Source organism: Ambystoma mexicanum, chromosome 6q, assembly GCF_040938575.1.
Source record: "Ambystoma mexicanum isolate Mex_15411 chromosome 6q, UKY_AmexF1_1, whole genome shotgun sequence".
NCBI classification, from domain to species: domain Eukaryota; kingdom Metazoa; phylum Chordata; class Amphibia; order Caudata; family Ambystomatidae; genus Ambystoma; species Ambystoma mexicanum.
In genome coordinates this window covers 268,893,331-268,913,032 of record NC_090937.1, presented here as the reverse complement: position 1 = coordinate 268,913,032, position 19,702 = coordinate 268,893,331, and the positions used below count along the sequence as shown (strand labels likewise).

The window sequence follows — 19,702 nt, the reverse complement described above, 5'->3', positions numbered from 1 at the left end:
GTCACAGTGACAGGAGATGAGTTCCTGCCTGAAGGTATGGGGCGCTCGAAGTCTGGGGAGCGGGAGACAAAAATCCACAGTGGTTGTGAGTGCCATGAAGTGGAAGGGAGGGAGAGAGCGATGTGCGGTAAGCAATGCCTGATCCAGGGGACTCGCCTAGTTACTCCATGCGGGCCGCGCTGGCTGAAAACAGTCCGTGCTTGTGCTCGCGTTCACTGCTGAGTGAGCTGTGTTGGATGGGTGCACTGCGCGTGCGTGCCGTTAAAGTGTCTTGGTCTTGCGCATGCACTGGTGTGACGAGGTTCGGGTAACCAGGGTAATGGGGATGCGTGAGCAGTCCCAGCTAGGAGGAGCATCATACGCGTAGCGTAAAGGTAATTGGGGCTAAAAATAAACATTGGTTGAGTGAAGTTAGCCGAAGAGCTGTCTGCCTGGTGCAAGTACGCATAGAGCTACGGTGTCTGAAAGAAGGGCATTTAATGCTGTGAAGCATAGCAGCGTCCGCCGTGAAGAGTGGACTTGGTCTGCAACATGTGCAGGTTGGCGATTACAGTGGAGGACGTGCAGGGGCCTCTAAGAGCTGCCCGTGTTGCTAAAGGGGGGTGCTGGCCCGACTAGGCAGGGGGAGCCCGTGTATGAAAGGCTGTGGTAAACCTGTAGGGTTTGTGTAGTTTGCCTAGTTTGCCTAGGAGCTTTGTGTCCAGTAAGGGGGCACGTGGAGCCCTGTGCCCTGAGTAGAGGGCATTACTGCTAAGGTGGTGTGTGTGGCGCCTGTTGGCTGGGTGCCAAGTCGGGGGGCACGATGAACAATGACCCCTAGGTGTTGGCCACTTTTATACAAAGTTCAGCAAAGGAGTGGCTATAGGAGTATAGTGGTGCCTCCCAATTTTCAAAGGGAGCTGGCAGTTTCCTGGGTGGTAAGGGAAACCTTGGGAGTGCCACGGTTGGGAGGGTGGCAGGAGGTTGAAAAAGTGCCTGGTCCTTACAGATATTCAAACGGGGTAAGTTCATTTAAACCCTTCGTGGTGATCTGTAATTTGAATATCCACCATGCTTCTTTGAAATTCAAGGCATTGGAGGTATTCAAGCAGTTTGTAACCTTGTCGACTACCCACCATTTAAAAGAGTCACAGTCCTGTTGGAACTCAAGGAAGTGTGAAACCAGGGGTGCATTGTGTGTTTTGTATCTGATTCTTGACTTGTGTTCCCCTATCCTTTTGTTGACTGGCCTAGATGTTTGACCTATATATCTCAGATGAAAAGGGCATTCAATAAGATAAATGACATTAGGTGTGTTAAAGTTAGAAAAATGGCGAATTTCCCATTCCTTGTCATCTATGGAAAAGGAACGTAGTTTTCTAGTTTGACTGCACAACTTCCACAGGGATTGTGGCCATGGATTTCCCGCATATCGCTGAAAACAGTCCGTGCTTGTGCTCTCGTTCACGGCTGAGTGAGCTGTGTTGGATGGGTGCACTTTCAATTTATTAGGTTTATAAAGGTTATATAAGGTTTATTTTCAATTTATTTTCTATTTGTAATTCTTAGTTTTCTACACCGAATTACCAATGTGCATACATGGGGCCTAATTAATAAAGGACACCACAATTGTTTTTCCAGTACTTGGATTTGAACTTTCCTCCAATGATGCATACTGTTGTAGATGTATTAACACTAATTTGGAGAAGTGTCAAAATTGTCACTACAACAATCAAGTGCAGTTCAAATGTTTGAGGACAGGACCACCCCTCTGTACAAGATAGCAGGTGCACAAACTTGCATCACTGAAGTTCATGGAAGGCATCACAGCACAAGCAGCAAAACGTATACACACTGTTTGTTCCAAACAGTGCAAGCCTCAACAGAGTGGGCATGAGTGCTAAACGGATGAGTCCAAGATGGTGGTCCCCAGTGTGAAAACATTGGGATGTAGGCCTGCCTTGCAGCACACACAGCAATTCAGTACAGCAGAGGGGTTCGTAGTCCTTCAGTGAGTTAAACTACATGGACTGCATGCAACGAATTCCAGCTGTGGTTAATTGCACATTAAAATGTCAATAGGTAGGCTCACTGTGATATAAAAACAATAGAGGAGGTGGAGAGAATAATTATCTTAGAGTCAGTTTATCAAGCCATTACATCACCTTTTGGATTGAAAGTGCCTGACCATGTTATTTCAATCGCGCTTCCTGTGATATAAAAACGTCATAAGAAGGCCCTTCAAGATATTATTTATGGCCCTCTAATTCACATGAGTTTAATGATGAAGTGTTGCCTGGCATAAAGTCAGTCAGTCACTAAGCCTGCCATGTCAGGTGCGGGAAGCCTCAGTTGTTCCTTTTCTGTCTTTGCATCATGAAACGTACAGTTTTACTTCCATTTAAAGCAGGATTTCAGTGGTGCAATACAAATGAATCAAAGCGGCAGTGGCTTTAAAAGGCTGTGCATAATGTGCTTTAGTAACAAATGATAAATAAAAAGTCCATCGTATGCTTTTTTTAATCAAATCACTGATGCCTATACCACTCGCTCATGGATTGTGCGGCACACTGTATGGGACTTATGTGGTACATTAGGCTCTCCAGCGAAAATCATTGTGCACCCTGGTGCTAGACCCATATGCCCAGGTACTTAAACTATTTTCCAACTGCTATCATTAATCACCAATTAGTATCATTGCGGCAATGCCTGTCAAATGCCTTTCCAGGCCTACACAAAAGCTAAAACTGTTGGCTTGCCAATGCTTGTTGTATCTGTGCCTCTAAAACATGTAATTGAAGAGAGACTTCCATGATCTTATGTACTCCATAGAAAGAGAATAAACATACAATTAAACATCATTAGCACCCGGTGCGTGGGACGCAACCAAGCAGGTTACTTGGATTGCGGGTTGAATCTACTGATCCAAGCCCGCATGCCATGCAACCTGATGACAGCTTCGCCACCCCGCCATCTTCCCCCCACCCTCCCTTCCCTTTAAATGTTCCGTCCCTCCCACCCCAGCTCCACTTACCTGATTACTTCCGTGCTGTGACGCCCGTCACTGTAGCTGCTGGCGCTCTGTGGCTGCCATGGCAATGTAAGAGGGTCTCTGTATGGAGCACCACCTTCCGGACCCATGGCGGTCATCTTTAGTAAGTATTTTTTGATTTAGTAAACGGTATGCCGCGAGGTGTCCCGTTTATTGAATCAAAATACTTTCTATTAGCACTCCGGGTTTCCATATTATAAACCTGGGGTGCTAATAGCAATAATACCCGATCCGGTGAGCTGGATAAGGTTCCCTCCACCATGTACCCATGGCCGTTAACACCCAATCCGGCCCGCCGCATAAGGTATTATTGCTAAATTAGCATCCTGAATGTGTGCCTCAGCCAATCAGGTTGCTCAGAACGGGGCTGAACCTCATGGTATAAGCCCGCGTTCTGAGCAACCTTAAAGCTGCCGGAGTCCGCTGCACCATTTTCCGTCCCTCTTCCTGCCATCTGCGCTTCTCGCTCCTCCCCCACCTCTCCCCTTCCACCTACCTGAATAATTTGGATATGAGAGGAGCAGTGCTGTGGTGCTGCAACACCGCTCCTCTCATATCTGCTGGCCAGCATGGAAATGGAAGAGGGGCTCCAATTGGAGTCTTGATACCATTTCCATTGTCATGTAGGCGATATTTTTCTATGGCTGAAAAGGTGCCCCATTGTGAATCTGCCTATTCAATGTTTGGTAACATGGTGGTGATATGCTTTTTGTTTCCACAGGTCCTTTGTCTCCTATACAATGAGCGTGGTTGCTGTTAATTTTCTCGGGCCCTTGGCAGTCATGTTTTACTGTTATTACAAGGTTTCTAAGGCTTTGAAGCAGTACACCACCAATGGCAGCAGCCTACAGAGCCTCAATATGGATTGGTCAGACCAACTTGACGTTACAAAGGTATGCAACCCATCTGTATTTTAAAAAAAAAATGGTTTTCTGTTATTCAGTTAGACAGAGGTTATGACGTCTACTATATTTTAATAATCCCGAAGATCGCACATCTTTTCTGAAATTAATATTCCCCTCTCTGACATTCAAGCGCATCGCCATTGCCTGCAGTGCAACTCTATGGGGTCTTCCACTTGGCCCATACAGAAGCAATATAGATGACACGAAAAGGCATGCGCGATACACTATTTTCCAAATGTTTGTGAAATTTCTGAACGAACACCTCATTTGAAGAAAATACTACCGCAAAAACGGCCTGCTGTTTGTGTGAAAAGCTGCTGGACACGTTTCCTATAGACCTAAACATTTGATATATTCTCATCCAATGTTTCACATTGTTGTTTAACCTGTTTTGACTGATTTTCTTTTTTGCCAAATGTTGTCATGTTTGGGTAATTTCAATCAAAAGACAGCGGATGTTGACCTTTAAAGCAATAGTGAAACAAGCTAGTGTCCACTGAAACAAGGCCCTTGCAAATAACACATTTGTTTTATTTATTTTGTCGGGATGGTGGCCTTTTCTCTGTGTGGTTCTAAGTGTTCTCCACACTATTTGCTGGTTGCTACATGGTTCTTGCCTTCTCTCTTGAATAGAGCCATGGCCAGTCTTCTCCTTGGTATGCTCCCTGGGTGAGGGCCAAAGAACCACCTGGGATTTCACTTTAATGGTTCCTTGGTCGGGACCCCAACTTCTCTTTCCTTAACGTTTCCTTAGCTCCACCTTCACTCTTCTGGGTCTCCACCCTGCCTTTGGTCAGGTTACCAGTCTTTTTCCCTTAGTCTTGTCCCTGTTTGAAACTTGAGTCTTCCTTTCGCCAGAAATGTGTCTTTCCGTGCCCTCTTTTGACCAGGGTTTCCCCTCTTTCATTCTCGGTCTTCACCAAGACCACAATCTTTCTTCCCGACCCTACTTGGCTGTCCTTCTCGGTCGGCTCAAAGGCTCAACAACTTCTTATTATTCGGAGATCCTTTCCACTCTGCTCCATCTGCCTCATTTGTTCTCTGGGCCTTTCTTTCTGCCTTCCAGTAGTGCTTGGAATCTTTTTTCCCTTCTTCCTCTTTACCCAGAACTACTGAGCTCTGCCCGCCTTGGGTCTGCTTTTCCTTTTACTTTGTCACCTCACCTTTAATCTCACCTTCTCGTCCCTCCGTCACCTTGTGTTTCTCCACAATATTTCTTGTATCTTTCTTTCACAGCTCCATCCACTTTCTATCGCCTGTCATTTTCTATTATCCTGTCTCTTTCCCTGGTCCTCCTCATAACCTGCAGGTGGTTCTTCTTGTACATTTCTGCTCTTCCCTACTTTCCCAACGACTGTATTCATCTCTTTCCTATTCTGTCCCTTTCTGCCACATTCTTTGACCATTCTTTTCTTCTTGTTTTTTTGTCTTCTCCATGATGATATATCTTTTCTTCCATCTGTCGCTGTCCTCTCAGTCATTGTTCTGGCCATTTTTCTCTATCTTCCTCTTTTCCTATGCCCCCTTCCTGTATTTCTTCCCTTTGTATCTTCTATGTGGTCTCCCCTCACATCTCTGTTTAATTGCGTCTCCTCTGAACTTCAGTCGCACTTCTATTTGCTTTTTGTAAGCAAGTTTACTGCCTGTTAATTCTTTCCTCTATTCGTCTAGTTATCTTTTCTCCTCTTCCTAATTCGACCCTCTTGTTGGGGAATTTGCTGAGATCCTACTGGCTCCTCTTCCTTCCCATTCCTTCTCTGGCCACCTACTTTCTCTTGCTCATGGTTTGATAACCTGCACAATCTCACTCTTTTTATGAAGCCCAAGTGGTTCCATCGTGGATGCTCATTACCCATTTATACCCCTCTACCCTGTGGGCTTCTATGGTTCAGTTTCAAATCAAGGCTCCACTTCCTACCTAATCTCACCTGTCTCCTGTATGTCTCTGAGGATTGGAGGGATGTCACTAGGTCCACCTCTTCTCACCATACTCTGCCCACTGTGGCCCCCCAACTCTTCCCTTCTGCGCCGGCTCTACCAGTGCCATAAACAATGGCCCAAGCAGGAAGAATGCCTAACCTATGACGAGTCATTGCAAAACCCAACCCAAAAGCCTCTGCTAAACTGTCCCTGTGGCCACCAGTGTACTCAACTCACCATCATTCCCATTCTCTCCATGTGACCCAGCCCCAACCAAATAGGGCCTTTAACAGGGGTGAACCTGGCCATAATAGAGCTTCCTGAGACGTGACCGGCCTGCCAGTGCAGAATTACTAGTGATGAACCTTTTGGATCAATTCACAGCAGAAGAACTTGGAGTGTTACAAAAGGGGTTGTCCTTATTTTCCACTGTGATGCATGACACCTTTCGAATCAGAGTTGAACTTTCCCAACTATTTAGGAAAATATGATTGAAACAACATGTTGCCATGTTGAATGACAATACTACCACAGACACCACAGGGTTGCATAATCCATCCACTTTTTACCTGCCCACAACCAGCATTTCCCCGGAGTCCATTACCTTTGAGAAGTAATTGTTCAAAAGCCTTGAAAAATGTGAGTCTCAAAGGAAAATGCCATTTAACAACTGTACCAGGGAGGACGGGGCAGCCATCAATAGTCTGTCGAATAACACGGAGATCACTATAAAACCAGCCGACAAGGGTGGGGATGTGGTGATCATGAATACCAACGACTATTTAAAGATGCTGAAAACTCTGCTGAATGACGGGACTAGCTATACACCACTACCATGTGACCCCACCCAGCCCCTTCGTAAGCTTATTGATCCATAAGTGGAAGAGGCTCTTGAAGATGGGTTCATCAGCACAAAAGAAGCTGAATTCTTACACCTAAGTATCCCAGGACCCCTTCGTTTTACGCTTTACCAAAGATCCTTAAGGCCAAGAATCCACTTCCAGGCCGCCCGATTGTGTTGGGGAAAGGATCTCTTTTGTAACTATTATCCCAATTTGTAGACTTTTTTCTCAAAGAAGAAGTACCAACAATCAAATCATATGTAAAATATTTGACAGTTATGCTAAACTTAGTGAATGAACTACCATTCGATGACAACACCCAATTATTGGTCACATTTAATATTGAATCATTGTACACGAGGATCCCACAGATGGAAACACTGATGGCGATTCCAAAGGTGCTAGAGGAACAGTTACAGGATCTAGGTATTCCCAATCAGTTCATCCTGCAACTCGCAAAGTTGGCCATAACAAAATAATATTTTGTCTTTGAAGACCAATTTTTTTTAACAGGCATCCGGCACTGCATTTGCAGCAACTTTCGCCCCAGGTTTCACAAACCTAAACGTTGCAGAGTTTGAAAAAGAACATATTGATTTGAATAATCCCTTTAAAGGCCACATTCTTCTGTGGACTCGGTATATCGATGACATCTTCCCTAACTGAGTTCCATACCTGGATAAATACCAAGAATAGATACCTCAAGTTCACTAAAAACATCAGTAATAGTGCCATACAGTTTCTGGATCTTCTGAAGAAAATAAAACATTGAGCTTTACATACTACAGTGTATCATAAACCTACAGACCATAATTCACTTTTTTTAAAAAAAATGTTATGGGCTTTACATGGTTTTACATTATAGACAACCTTTAGCCATTCAATTTGTTCCAATTAAAAAGATTTTAGGGTAAGGGTAGAGAAAATGAAAGAAAACAAGTAAAAGGTGTGGGTAAACGAAGAGGAAAGGGGGAGAATCCAAAGCAACGTCCATCAGCAGCAAGCGTTCAGTCAGGTGCAATCCAATAAAGATTGTGGTTAGAAGCTTGACCAATGCCAGCGTTTTAGGGACCTTTTCTCCGGCCAAAAGGATTCTCCATCGCTGATCTGCGGCCATATTTGATGGTTATCTCAGTCATTGGTTTTAGTCTCTGGTCCTTAATGGATGGGCAGATCATAACCAGATGTTTCATAGTTTCAGTTACTAGGCCGTCTTGATATAGTCTACATGTTGTCGATCCTCCTTCAGTTTTTCTCGCCCGTAGTATTTCCCTGGTGGGGAATAGATTGAGTCGCAACCTCAAGAACTGGTCTCTAAAGAACCAGTTCGGGAAGAGTTGCAGGTGTTTCGGCAAGGTGTTTAAACTTTGTGGTTCCTCAAATGATTTCCCATAGAGTTTGTACCTTGATCTTTCCTCCTGCGTAAGGATACAATCCTGCATGTACAACTTTTTTTTATCTTGTCCGGATTTGAGAGGAGAGTTTGCTCACATTCGCCCAGATTGAATTGTATGTCTTTGCAAATCGATTCCCAGTCCGTCAGAGTATTCTCGGTCCTTTCATTTAGGGCCTTTTTTAACATTGCAAAGCCACCCTTTGGTTGTTCTTCTAGACATTTTCAGAAAAAAGAAAGGGTCTTCCAGCACACTATCGCTTTTAGGGAGGTAAGGCCCATTTCCATGCGGATCGCCAGTATTGGAGTGCTCTTCGGTAAACAAAGTACATTCTTCCAAAAAATCCCTTCGATTATTGGCCAATTTTCAGCTTTGAAGGTAAATGACGTTTCTGTCCCATAGGTTAAGATGAGCGTCACTTTCAGCTTGTAAAATGAAATCAGTGGGATCATGGAAAATCCACAATATCTTTTGAGGAGTATTCTCCCTTGTCCAGCCAGATTTTGTGCCTTCCTTCTTAAAGACTCCAGTCTTGGGGCATCGCGAGTGCTGGTGTTTAGACAGACTCCCAGGTAAGTAAAAGACTTCAATACCGGGATAATTCACTATTGCTTTATACCAGTTAACATCCTTTGCACCTCCGTAAGAAGCTACCATTCAGTCAATATCTTAGGTATCGTAGGAACTGTCCGAGCTGTGCAGAATATGACGCTCAGTCACAACTTCTCACCTCAAAACTACTGACAAGTGGGTATCCAAGAAAACTATTGAAGCAGTCTTATAAAAGAGCAAGAAACATACCCCGGGAGATTACCCTTCAATAACATACTAAATGTAGAGAACCTAATGAGAAAATCACAGCAGTTTTGAGTTACTCTCTGCTGTTTTTTTAAATAAAAAAAGGAGGTAGTAAAAATATGGCCACTGCTCAATGGCGGCTTTAACTAAACTGGTCTTCCAAGATTTGCTGTGAAAAAGAGGCAACATTTGTGAGATTCCTTATTCCATTCATACCAGGGTCTCTGGTCCATTGGACTTGACCAATTGACATTATTGGCTCATCACGGGCCAGTGGACATAGCCCATGTGGTTCCTGCACTGTATGTGATCAAACTCAGTATAACCCCAAAATATCGTAGACAATCACTGCGAATCACAAAATACTGAATTTCGGATTACATATTTTGCTGGATATATATGTGGGGGTTGGGGTAAAGTTAATACAAAATGTGGAGTTGACTGGGGTGCTGCGTGGGGTCTCCCCCAAATATATATATATATATATATATATATATATATATTTGAAGAAAAAACCAATTCCCAGATCCTGGATCGAACCGGGAAAAAAGTCAGCGGAAATGCACTCCCAAGAACAGTAGAGAATGCCTGAGTAGCTCTCTACAAAGAGGTAAAAACACACCAATGTTAATCCAGACTGACAATGCTTTATTCTTTATATCAGCATGGTAAGGAAAAAGGACCAGAAAACGACGCGTTTCACGGTACACAGATCGCTTGATCACGTTAGAAAGTGCAAACATAAACAAGGTGACTTTAAAAAGGGTACTTAGTCTCTTTGATCTCTGTATCAGATAGAAAGTATCCCTTTCAAACACTGTGGTTGAATTGCATTTCAGTGGCAGACATCTTTGAATGTATAAAGAAGCTCAGTGACTGTTGGAGCACATTTCAAATGCTACATAGTATATGAATTCACTTTCTCAGCGATAAAACATGCATAATTAACTCTTGCTCAGTCGTTAAACCGAAATGGACAGTTATCGAGCATCTCACATAATATAATTTACATAACCAAATGGATAATTAGCGCTTAGTGCGTCACGTTCCAAATGGGAGAAAAAACATATTAAGAGCATGTTAGAACCCAAAATGCATATAATAATTCTCGTTTCGCTTACATAACTGTTAGTAGCAACCTCCAAGATATATGCTCATTCAACACCCCATGTGTATATGTCATTTTACTGCCATAGCTTAATGTCTTGCTAGAAAGACCCATTATTATATTTCATTGTAGGCAAAGAAATACACAAACAATGTTACATGCAATTCTCAATTAAACATATGCTGTGTGACTTAATAGAGTTGGGTGTATTGCCCTATGCAAAATTATAGGACTACACCAACCTTAAAGCATGGTTCCTAATGAACTAGTCCTGATCACTAAAGTGCTAGTTGCCTTGTTGCTGTAAAGTGCCAAGTGCATGTCTTGCGTAAAGTGCCAAGTGCCTAATGTAAAGTGCATAGTGCCCGTAAACATTCAACTTGTGCAAAATAGCAAAAAATTAATTTCAATATACACATTAAACCAGAGATTCAATCTTTAAAAATATTTCACACAGTCAGCATAGTGGAAAGCAACATACTTGCACAGCATATAATAATTGTGGGTCTACAATTCAAAAAATCATTTGTTAGGTGCAAAAGAGATATATAAAAAGGGAAGAAAAGAAAGGGGATAACAAAACAGAGACTGGATAAAGGATACCCAATTATGTATGAAACCTAGGCGCACTTTCATGAAACAAAATTAGAAGAAGGTATGATGAAAAACAATACATCACATTTCTAAAAACAAAAATATATCCTCTGCTGTACTAGGGGTAGGGAGAAAGAATACGTACTCAAATGAGCCCTATAGAATAATCTATATAATAAACCCAAAAAAAGGGGGGGTGCCCCTAAATTAAAGCAGTGCGGAATCAAACATAACCTCAAACCCTAAGGGGAAGCACCAGGACCACATATATATATATATATATGGGTTGAAATGGGGTGAAAGAAAAGAGAAATTCAATATTTTGGTATTCACCATTTTTTTTCTCTAAATGGTTGCATGGATCCATCAAACTCAACAGAGTATATCCATTGATTTTGGTTGGAAAACCCTGTGGCTCCAAAAAACCTTTACCAATTGTAACTCAAGAAATGTAATACACTTGATCGCTTGTCTATGCGGACAACGATACATTGGTATGACTAGCCACCATTAAAAAAAAAAAAGGATCATCGAACACAAGTCATGTATTCAAACAAAAAATCCTCACTGTCCCAATGGTGTAGCCACAACAGCATGCTGGAACTAATTTTAAGTGGACCATTCTAGAACAAATAAAGTTACCCGTGGGGGTGGTGGCAATATTAACAACGCATTGCTACATATAGAACAAAGGTGGATTTTCAGACTGAGAACTGTTCAAATTGGCCTTAAAGGAATGGTTCGCCCAAAATTAGTGCCGCAAAAGCCAAAGCGAGCACTTCGGCGGGCATCCATTTCACAAAATGGATGCCCCCATGTGCTATCTTTGAGCTTGAATTGCTAAAAATGTTACATAGGGACTTTGAAAAAAAAATGGCAATCTTTTTTTATATTGCCTATCTATTTTTGAAATAAAAAATTTTGGGCGAACCATTCCTTTAATGAGGGCATTCCTGGCAATATTTTGCAGTATCATAAATGGCTCTTGAAATGGTCCCATCTAATAACAGTTTCATCATTCTGTATACTAGGATATGATAGGGTCACCTCCCAATGTGCTAGCACGTGCCCACGGCAATGCAATGACCCCTTGCAATTGAGGTTTTTAATGCGGTTCTAGTGATAATATCGATTTGTTGTCCGTAATGCGATGATGTAGTCTGGACAGGCACAAAAAAGGTAACACAGTCATTTTAAGACTCTATGCAGATTCCACTTTAAAGATGGCGTTCGCAATCACTTTAAGTGCACTCGTTACATGTCACGTGATTAAAACCTGCCCCTGAACGCACTAGATGTATCTAAGGAATGCGATAACGATCCAAACCCATTGTCATCTAGGGCCAATGTGTTATTAAGGACTATATTCATTTGTTGCATGTAATATGACACTGCAGTCTGCATGGGTACGCTTAAGAAGGAAACACAGTAATACCACGATTGGATACAGATTCCTGTGCAAAGATGGGGCCTGCTACCCCGCCAAATGTACTTGACACCCATCATGTGATGACATTGTGACAGGTATAATAGACTAAATCGAAATGGATGGCTTTTTCCTGTTGAGAAGTGCAATTGGCACCAGCACCCGATGGGTCTCCTGAATGGTGCCAATTGCTCCTGAAGTGCTTGTACCAGCTCCCACAGATACACTTACTGTGCAAGTGATCCGTCGTCCTAACCAGCACCTCTGTATTCTTAGGTGAGTAATGGCGTTCAACAGTTAGTATAAACCTTTCCCAGCTGGAATTTAGACCCATGGGAAGCAACCACAGGGCGAGGTCCCACGTCCCACTTCTTGAATAAGAGGAGCCATGTTTCCTTCAGCTCTGTTGTCCGTTAGTGAAATTACAAGAGACAAATGTGTATTTTTCTTTGTTTATGTCTCCTCTACAGAAATGTTAAGTCACTTACCAATTTCCACACGTGTCAGAATAAGTGACACTCCTCAAAAGTATTGTGAGGCTCCACATCCTGGGGGTCTGTGGTCCTGAACAAGGCGGAGAAAGGACCCTATACCACTGAAACCGGTCGACCGCTGTCCGTTTAACCATATTACACACACATGTCGGGAATAAAGTCAATAGACTCCTATCTATTGTTTTTAAGATCACGATTAGATCAAAATGTCTGGTTGTCCTTTTGGCTTTTCCACTTGGTTTCTTGTAATAACAAAGTGCTAGGAGTAGATAGAACTGATCTCTCTGGCTTTCCCCTTTCTTAGATAGGCGGCCCATCACCATCCTCTAGGGAGAGGGGGCATCTACTGGGACGGTACACCCTTTCCGAATAGGGTAAGAGAGTGACTTGGCTAGCACTGAATTAATTCAAAGGATCCTTTCTCTTCTGTGTTAAAGTCTAATATGGCGTGTGAAAGAATCAACAAACCCAATAGGCCTCTTTGTAACTTGGAACCTACGCAGTGTCCCAGCAATACCTCAACATTAATTCTTCCAGCCCTTATCCCTCATCCTTTACAGACTTCCCAGCCTCCATCATTTGCAAGCTCCGACCCCCAAAACACCCCCTTTTCCCGGCAGGGAACATGTGACATCATATCATATAATGTAAATACGTGTTTTTTCACAGTTTGCGTTCTTTACACAATTAAAACATAAAATAAAAATTCTTTGCTTGCTAACAGTGTATGGACCGTACTGTAGTACCATGCTTGATCGTTGGGTGAATGTGTGCTAGTGGAATGTGGCATGAATGCCGTTTACAATTCTGTCTGTGTCCGTTGGGATAGACATGCTGGAAACATGGATCCGCTGCCCGCTGTATACTGAGCCTCCTATCATCCTCACATACCTGTATGCTGCAACTTCATTACAAAACTCACCTTTTCTATATGACAGACTCCAGCATGGGTCCTGCTTGGTCTGCCTTCTTCATGCAGAGCCTGCAGGCTATATTTGGCAAGGAGTAGTCTGTATTCCACAGACCCCCCTGTGTGGGAGTGCAGTATTTAACAGATAACCCCACCACCTCCCCCGAGACATTGGAGACATCTACCCTTTATCACCCCAATGATGTCCAGCAGGTGGAAGAGTGTTCAGCACTTTTCAGAGAACTGTCTCCTGCTGTCGGATTCTGCTATGGATGTCCCATGAACAATGCAGGTGCACCAGTCGGTTGCCAATAATGGCTCGAAGATCCTTTCTGCCCTGCTTTCTGCCATCTGTTGGGAGAAGGGGGCAGTGGGGCAGGCCTCTTACTGTGCCTTCACTCTCAGCCAATGCGGTATGCCTGGAGCTGCACCGGACATCCCAAGGGTTTGGAAGCACCCCTCCCTGCGCTGGTGTGTTTTGATCTCATGGCACCTCCCGCGAGATCAGGAACGGAAGTGCATGCACACAAGGGTGCAGCATAATGATGACAGGCGTCAAGGAGATAGGAGCGAAGCTACTGCACTCCCCTGCAACGACCTTTCTGCCGCTTGTAGGACGCTATGTTCACGCAACTTGCAGACATATTGGGGCAATGCTGGTGTAACAATAAATAAAAGTGCCTTCAATCAAATTACCAGAGTTTATTGTGGTAGCAGCATCACCACAACTTGTGGAAGAGTGAGAGGATACCAAACATATCACTACTAGAATAATTACCATTCTCCACCGGTTCCATTCTTAGCCATATCGGGTAAAATGTCAATGTATATGCAAAATAGCCACTGTGACAGGACCAGAGATCTGTCCGCTCTGGTGGGGCTAAGAACCGCTCTCAGCCTGGGGTGGGAGGCTTACCATGGTTGACGCCAGGGACAGTCCATCCCATTGTGGCTGGTTACACAGCAACAGTACCACTGTCTGGTACAACGTCCTTTCATCGTGGAAAGTTTTTTGCAGGTTATTTTACCGCACATTTTTTAATGAAAAAACCCATCAAATTATTTAGGGGGTGGGGGCTCAAAAATGATATATATGGGGTGTGGGTGTTTTGGAATACATAAAAAAATTATAATTGTACAAAAAATTGATGGGTTTTTTCATTAAAAAAAAAAATCACAGAAAAAAACCTTGCGATGAAATGACATGGAACCTACTGTCTATCACCCTAAGCCTGCAGAGACTGATTCCAGCGAGTGTCTTTGTCTCCTAGAAACGATGAGGTTGTCAGCCTTAACAGCAGCACAATCACTAGACAGCCCAGGAAAGAGAACGCTAAACAACTAAGAGTAGGAGAGAACAGCAAATCAGCCCACATGCAAAGATAGAGCAGGGGTGAGATGGGGCGGTGAGCACCCAGCAGGGTTTGCGAGCCGAAGAATATTTCACTTGCCTATGCGGTGGCCGCGACATAGCATATGCTGGTTCCCATATTGGTGGGCTGCCATTGTGAGAGACCCGCAGACTTGCTTACCTAAAAAAGGGTGGGGCTTAAGCCCCCTTTTAAATGTTTTGATGATTGCAACACCTCCAAATGGGAAAAGGGCAGTCATCGCTTGGCCCGGGAACCAGCACAGGAAGGTAGCCAATGAAGGGGGGAGGTGGATAATAAAAGAGAAAACAGGAAACAGGAAAGTGGGGGTTGTTGAGGTGAGGTCAAGGGAGCGGCAAAAGGACCAAGAGAGCAGATGGAGGAAAGATGGTGCAGTGAAGCATGGAGGAGACTTATTGGAGGAGTGTGCAAGTTGAGGTGTTGGTTGGTGCAAGTGAGTGGCATTGGCATTTCAGTGAGTGAAAGGTGTGAGTGAGAGTAGTAGTGGGAGAGCAGAAAGTGAAAGAAAGGTCACTGGGGAAGTGAAAGTAGGGTGATAGAGGGAGGTGTGGGTAGAGTGAGTAAAGTCAGTGTGGAGAGGGTAGTAGTTGTAATTCGGTGATGGTAGCAGTTGTAGTGTGGAGAGCGGAGAGTAGTAGAAGAAGTATAAAAGGGAGAGAGAGTAGTAAGGAGTAAGACTGGAGACTGAGGGCAGACAGTAGAGAGAGGAACATCGGAGGGAAAGAAAATGAAGTGTCAGGAGAGAGAGAGATGATGGGTGGAGCTGGAGGGAAGAGAGTAGAAGTGGGTAAGGAAAAGTGACAGCTACACTTTGGGAGAGGACTTGTTGGGCATGTAACAGTACGAGCAAGTGGATCCTATGTGCCTGAAAGGCACATAATCAAACCTAAGTTGTCTTGGGGACTTTAGAGCAGTGACTACTGTAAGGAAGGTATGGTATCAAGAATAGACAGACACAAGTGAACACAGTTCAAGGGTGTTTATTAAACTGTATAGGTAGGGTGGGAAAACACCTAATCTAAACCTAAATCTAAGATGTGAGCAAGCTACAAAAATCAAATCAAAATAAGGCAGCCATAGTGGCGTCTTGTCAAAATAAAAGGGACTAGACTAATAAAACCTACTGCCAATCCTTACAACTAAATACCAAAAAGTGTGTGGGAGAGGATACACAAGATAGAAAGAAGTGTTCACAAATGATAAGTCAGAATGTGGTAGCCTGGGGTCTGCCCTTCTCCGCGTTTTCAGCATGGGACACGGTGGGACCCCTGAGCACAGCACACACTCAAGCTTTCTCAGCACGAGACAACAGTTCCAGCTTTGATTATCAGGATCTTTGGGGTTAAGTGTCTTTGCAACAAAAAGTCTCTTGCCTCCGAAGAGCTGATAGCCTCCAAAAATAACAAACAAAGAGTTCCTTTAAAAAGTACGTTGGATGATGGCTTTTCACCCTTAGATCCCCTCTTCCGGGCTTAGACTGACAAACATTTCTTATTATCAGAACCTTCGTGGTTGTCCGTCTTGCTTCCGAGGGCCTGATAGTTTCAATTATAACCAAAAGTTCCTTTCGGATTTACACTTGAGATGAAGATTCTTAACCCCTTGGTCCCCCTCTTCTGGTTGAAGACATGTCTCAAATATCAGCCATCCTCCCATCGGGTTCACTCCGGCTTATATTCAAAATGACTTTTTGATTGCATTCACGTGTCGTTGAGGTCATGGATTCTCACCTCGGGATCTCCCTCTTATGGACTCAGATCCTTTTCGACCATTTGCCTCCCTCCGTTGGGTTTACTCTTGCCACTTTACATTTTCTTTTGCTTTCTCTTGATGCAGGATTCAGTTCCCTTGCATTCTCAAAGGTTTGTTGGTCAAAGACTTTTGATTTTGCTAGACACCTGTATACCACTTTGACCTTTCTTGGCGGCTCTCCTATGGCCTTCTGGTATTAGTAGTTTCAATCACCATGGGATCAACCAGAGTCTCTCGAGTGAGTACCCACGTGGTGCCGATACCCTCTGCAGCTGTTCTTCCCTTAACAATTTTACAGTTCTGATGATTTACAGTTCTTTGAACTTTCCTCAATGTGCCACTTCTCGACTTTCATTCAAAGCAGGCTCTTTGAACCATCAACATCTGGTGCAACACACTTGAGCTATTGTTCCCGGTCTTATGTTTCCTTTCATGGAGGCTTTATTTTTAATTTTTTGTTTTTTATTATAACATTTCGGATTCTAAGCACGAATCCAGGATTCAAACCTCTGTTACTCTGCGTGGTCTTGTTCCCAAGACCAGCACATTGCCCCTGTGCTATCGTCCATTCCTGTTTGAATTAAGAATGCATTCTCATTAGTATGATTGACATAGTTGAGCGTGTTTTTTGAGGGACGTTTTTTCACACGTATTTTCTAATTGGCATCTTTACAGTCTGAAGGGTCTGTTTGTTTTGGTGGTGCAAGTGTTTCCTTCACAGAGATTGTGTTAATCTTAGGGGTCTCTGTACGTATCTGATGGATGCACATGGTTTCCTGATGTTGAGTTGCGCTATGTGTTAAATACTAAGTTCTGTGATGACTCGGGGAAGGAGGGGCGCAGTATCTTGTTTGATTGTTGTGTGCAGGAGTGCTACCAGAGCATCAGGAATGGAGGGGCGCAGGATCCCATTTGATTGTTGTGTGCAGGAGTGCTACCAGAGCATCAGGAATGGAGGGGCGCAGGATCCTGTTTGATTGTTGTGTGCAGGAGTGCTACCAGAGCATCAGGAATGGAGGGGCGCAGTATCTTGTTTGATTGTTGTGTGCAGGAGTGCCATCAGGAATGGAGGGGCGCAGGATCCCGTTTCATTGTTGTGTTCAGGAGTGCTACCAGAGCATCAGGAATGGAGGGGCGCAGGATCCCATTTGATTGTTGTGTGCAGGAGTGCTACCGAGCATCAGGAATGGATGGGCGCAGGATCCCATTTGATTGTTGTGTGCAGGAGTGCTATCAGGAATGGAGGGGCGCAGGATCCCATTTGATTGTTGTGTGCAGGAGTGCTACCAGAGCATCAGGAATGGAGGGGCGCAGGATCCCATTTGATTGTTGTGTGCAGGAGTGCTACCAGAGCATCAGGAATGGAGGGGCGCAGGATCCCGTTTGATTGTTGTGTGCAGGAGTGCTACCAGAGCATCAGGAATGGATGGGCGCAGGATCCCATTTGATTGTTGTGTGCAGGAGTGCTATCAGGAATGGAGGGGCGCAGGATCCCATTTGATTGTTGTGTGCAGGAGTGCTATCAGGAATGGAGGGGCGCAGGATCCCATTTGATTGTTGTGTGCAGGAGTGCTACCGAGCATCAGGAATGGAGGGGCGCAGTATCTTGTTTGTTGTGTGCAGGAGTGCTACTGGACCATAAGGAATGGAGGGGCGCAGGATCCCGTTTGATTGTTGTGTGCAGGAGTGCTACCGAGCATCAGGAATGGAGGGGCGCAGTATCTTGTTTGATTGTTGAGTGCATGAGTGCTACCGAGCATCAGGAATGGAGGGGCGCAGGATCCCGTTTGATTGTTGTGTGCAGGAGTGCTACTGGACCATAAGGAATGGAGGGGCGCAGGATCCCGTTTGATTGTTGTGTGCAGGAGTGCTACCGGGCATCAGGAATGGAGGGGCGCAGTATCTTGTTTGATTGTTGAGTGCATGAGTGCTACCAGAGCATCAGGAATGGAGGGGCGCAGGATCCCGTTTGATTGTTGTGTGCAGGAGTGCTACCAGAGCATCATTTGATTGTTGTGTTCAGGAGTGCTACCAGAGCATCAGGAATGGAGGGGCGCAGGATCCCGTTTGATTGTTGTGTGCAGGAGTGCTACCAGAGCATCAGGAATGGAGGGGCGCAGGATCCCGTTTGATTGTTGTGTGCAGGAGTGCTACCAGAGCATCAGGAATGGAGGGGCGCAGGATCCCGTTTGATTGTTGTGTGCAGGAGTGCTACCAGAGCATCAGGAATGGAGGGGCGCAGGATCCCGTTTGATTGTTGTGTGCAGAAGTGCTACTGGACCATAAGGAATGGAGGGCCGCAGTATCCTGTTAGATTGTTAAATGCATGAGTGCTACCGGAATCGGGAATGCAGCTGAGCAGGATCCCGTTTGATTGTTGTGTGCAGGAGTGCTACCAGAGCATCAGGAATGGAGGGGCGCAGGATCCCGTTTGATTGTTGTGTGCAGGAGTGCTACCGAGCATCACGAATGGAGGGCCGCAGTATCTTGTTAGATTGTTGAGTGCATGAGTGCTACCAGAGCATCAGGAATGGAGGGGCGCAGGATCCCGTTTGATTGTTGTCTGCAGGAGTGCTACCAGAGCATCAGGAATGGAGGGGCGCAGGATCCCGTTTGATTGTTGAGTGCAGGAGTGCTACCGAGCATCAGGAATGGAGGGGCGCAGTATCTTGTTAGATTGTTGAGTGCATGAGTGCTACCAGAGCATCAGGAATGGAGGGGCGCAGGATCCCGTTTGATTGTTGTGTGCAGAAGTGCTACTGGACCATAAGGAATGGAGGTGTGCAGTATCCTGTTAGATTGTTAAATGCATGAGTGCTACCGGAATCGGGAATGCAGCTGAGCAGGATCCCGTTTGATTGTTGTGTGCAGGAGTGCTACCAGAGCATCAGGAATGGAGGGGCGCAGTATCTTGTTAGATTGTTGAGTGCATGAGTGCTACCAGAGCATCAGGAAGGGAGGGGCGCAGGATCCCGTTTGATTGTTGTGTGCAGGAGTGCTACCGAGCATCAGGAATGGAGGGGCGCAGTATCTTGTTGAGTGCATGAGTGCTACCAGAGCATCAGGAATGGATGGGCGCAGGATCCCATTTGATTGTTGTGTGCAGGAGTGCTACCAGAGCATCAGGAATGGAGGGG

General features: G+C 44.6%; 1 protein-coding gene across 1 annotated transcript in view; it reads left to right on the top strand.

Moving 5' to 3' along the window:
- RRH (retinal pigment epithelium-derived rhodopsin homolog) overlaps nucleotides 1–19,702 on the top strand; it is a 409,764-nt gene that overhangs the window by 375,403 nt on the left and 14,659 nt on the right. Inside the window, exon 5 of the mRNA XM_069630737.1 lies at nucleotides 3,753–3,924. Within this exon, the coding sequence (XP_069486838.1) occupies nucleotides 3,753–3,924 (172 nt within the window). The remainder of the gene's footprint in view (nucleotides 1–3,752; nucleotides 3,925–19,702) is intronic.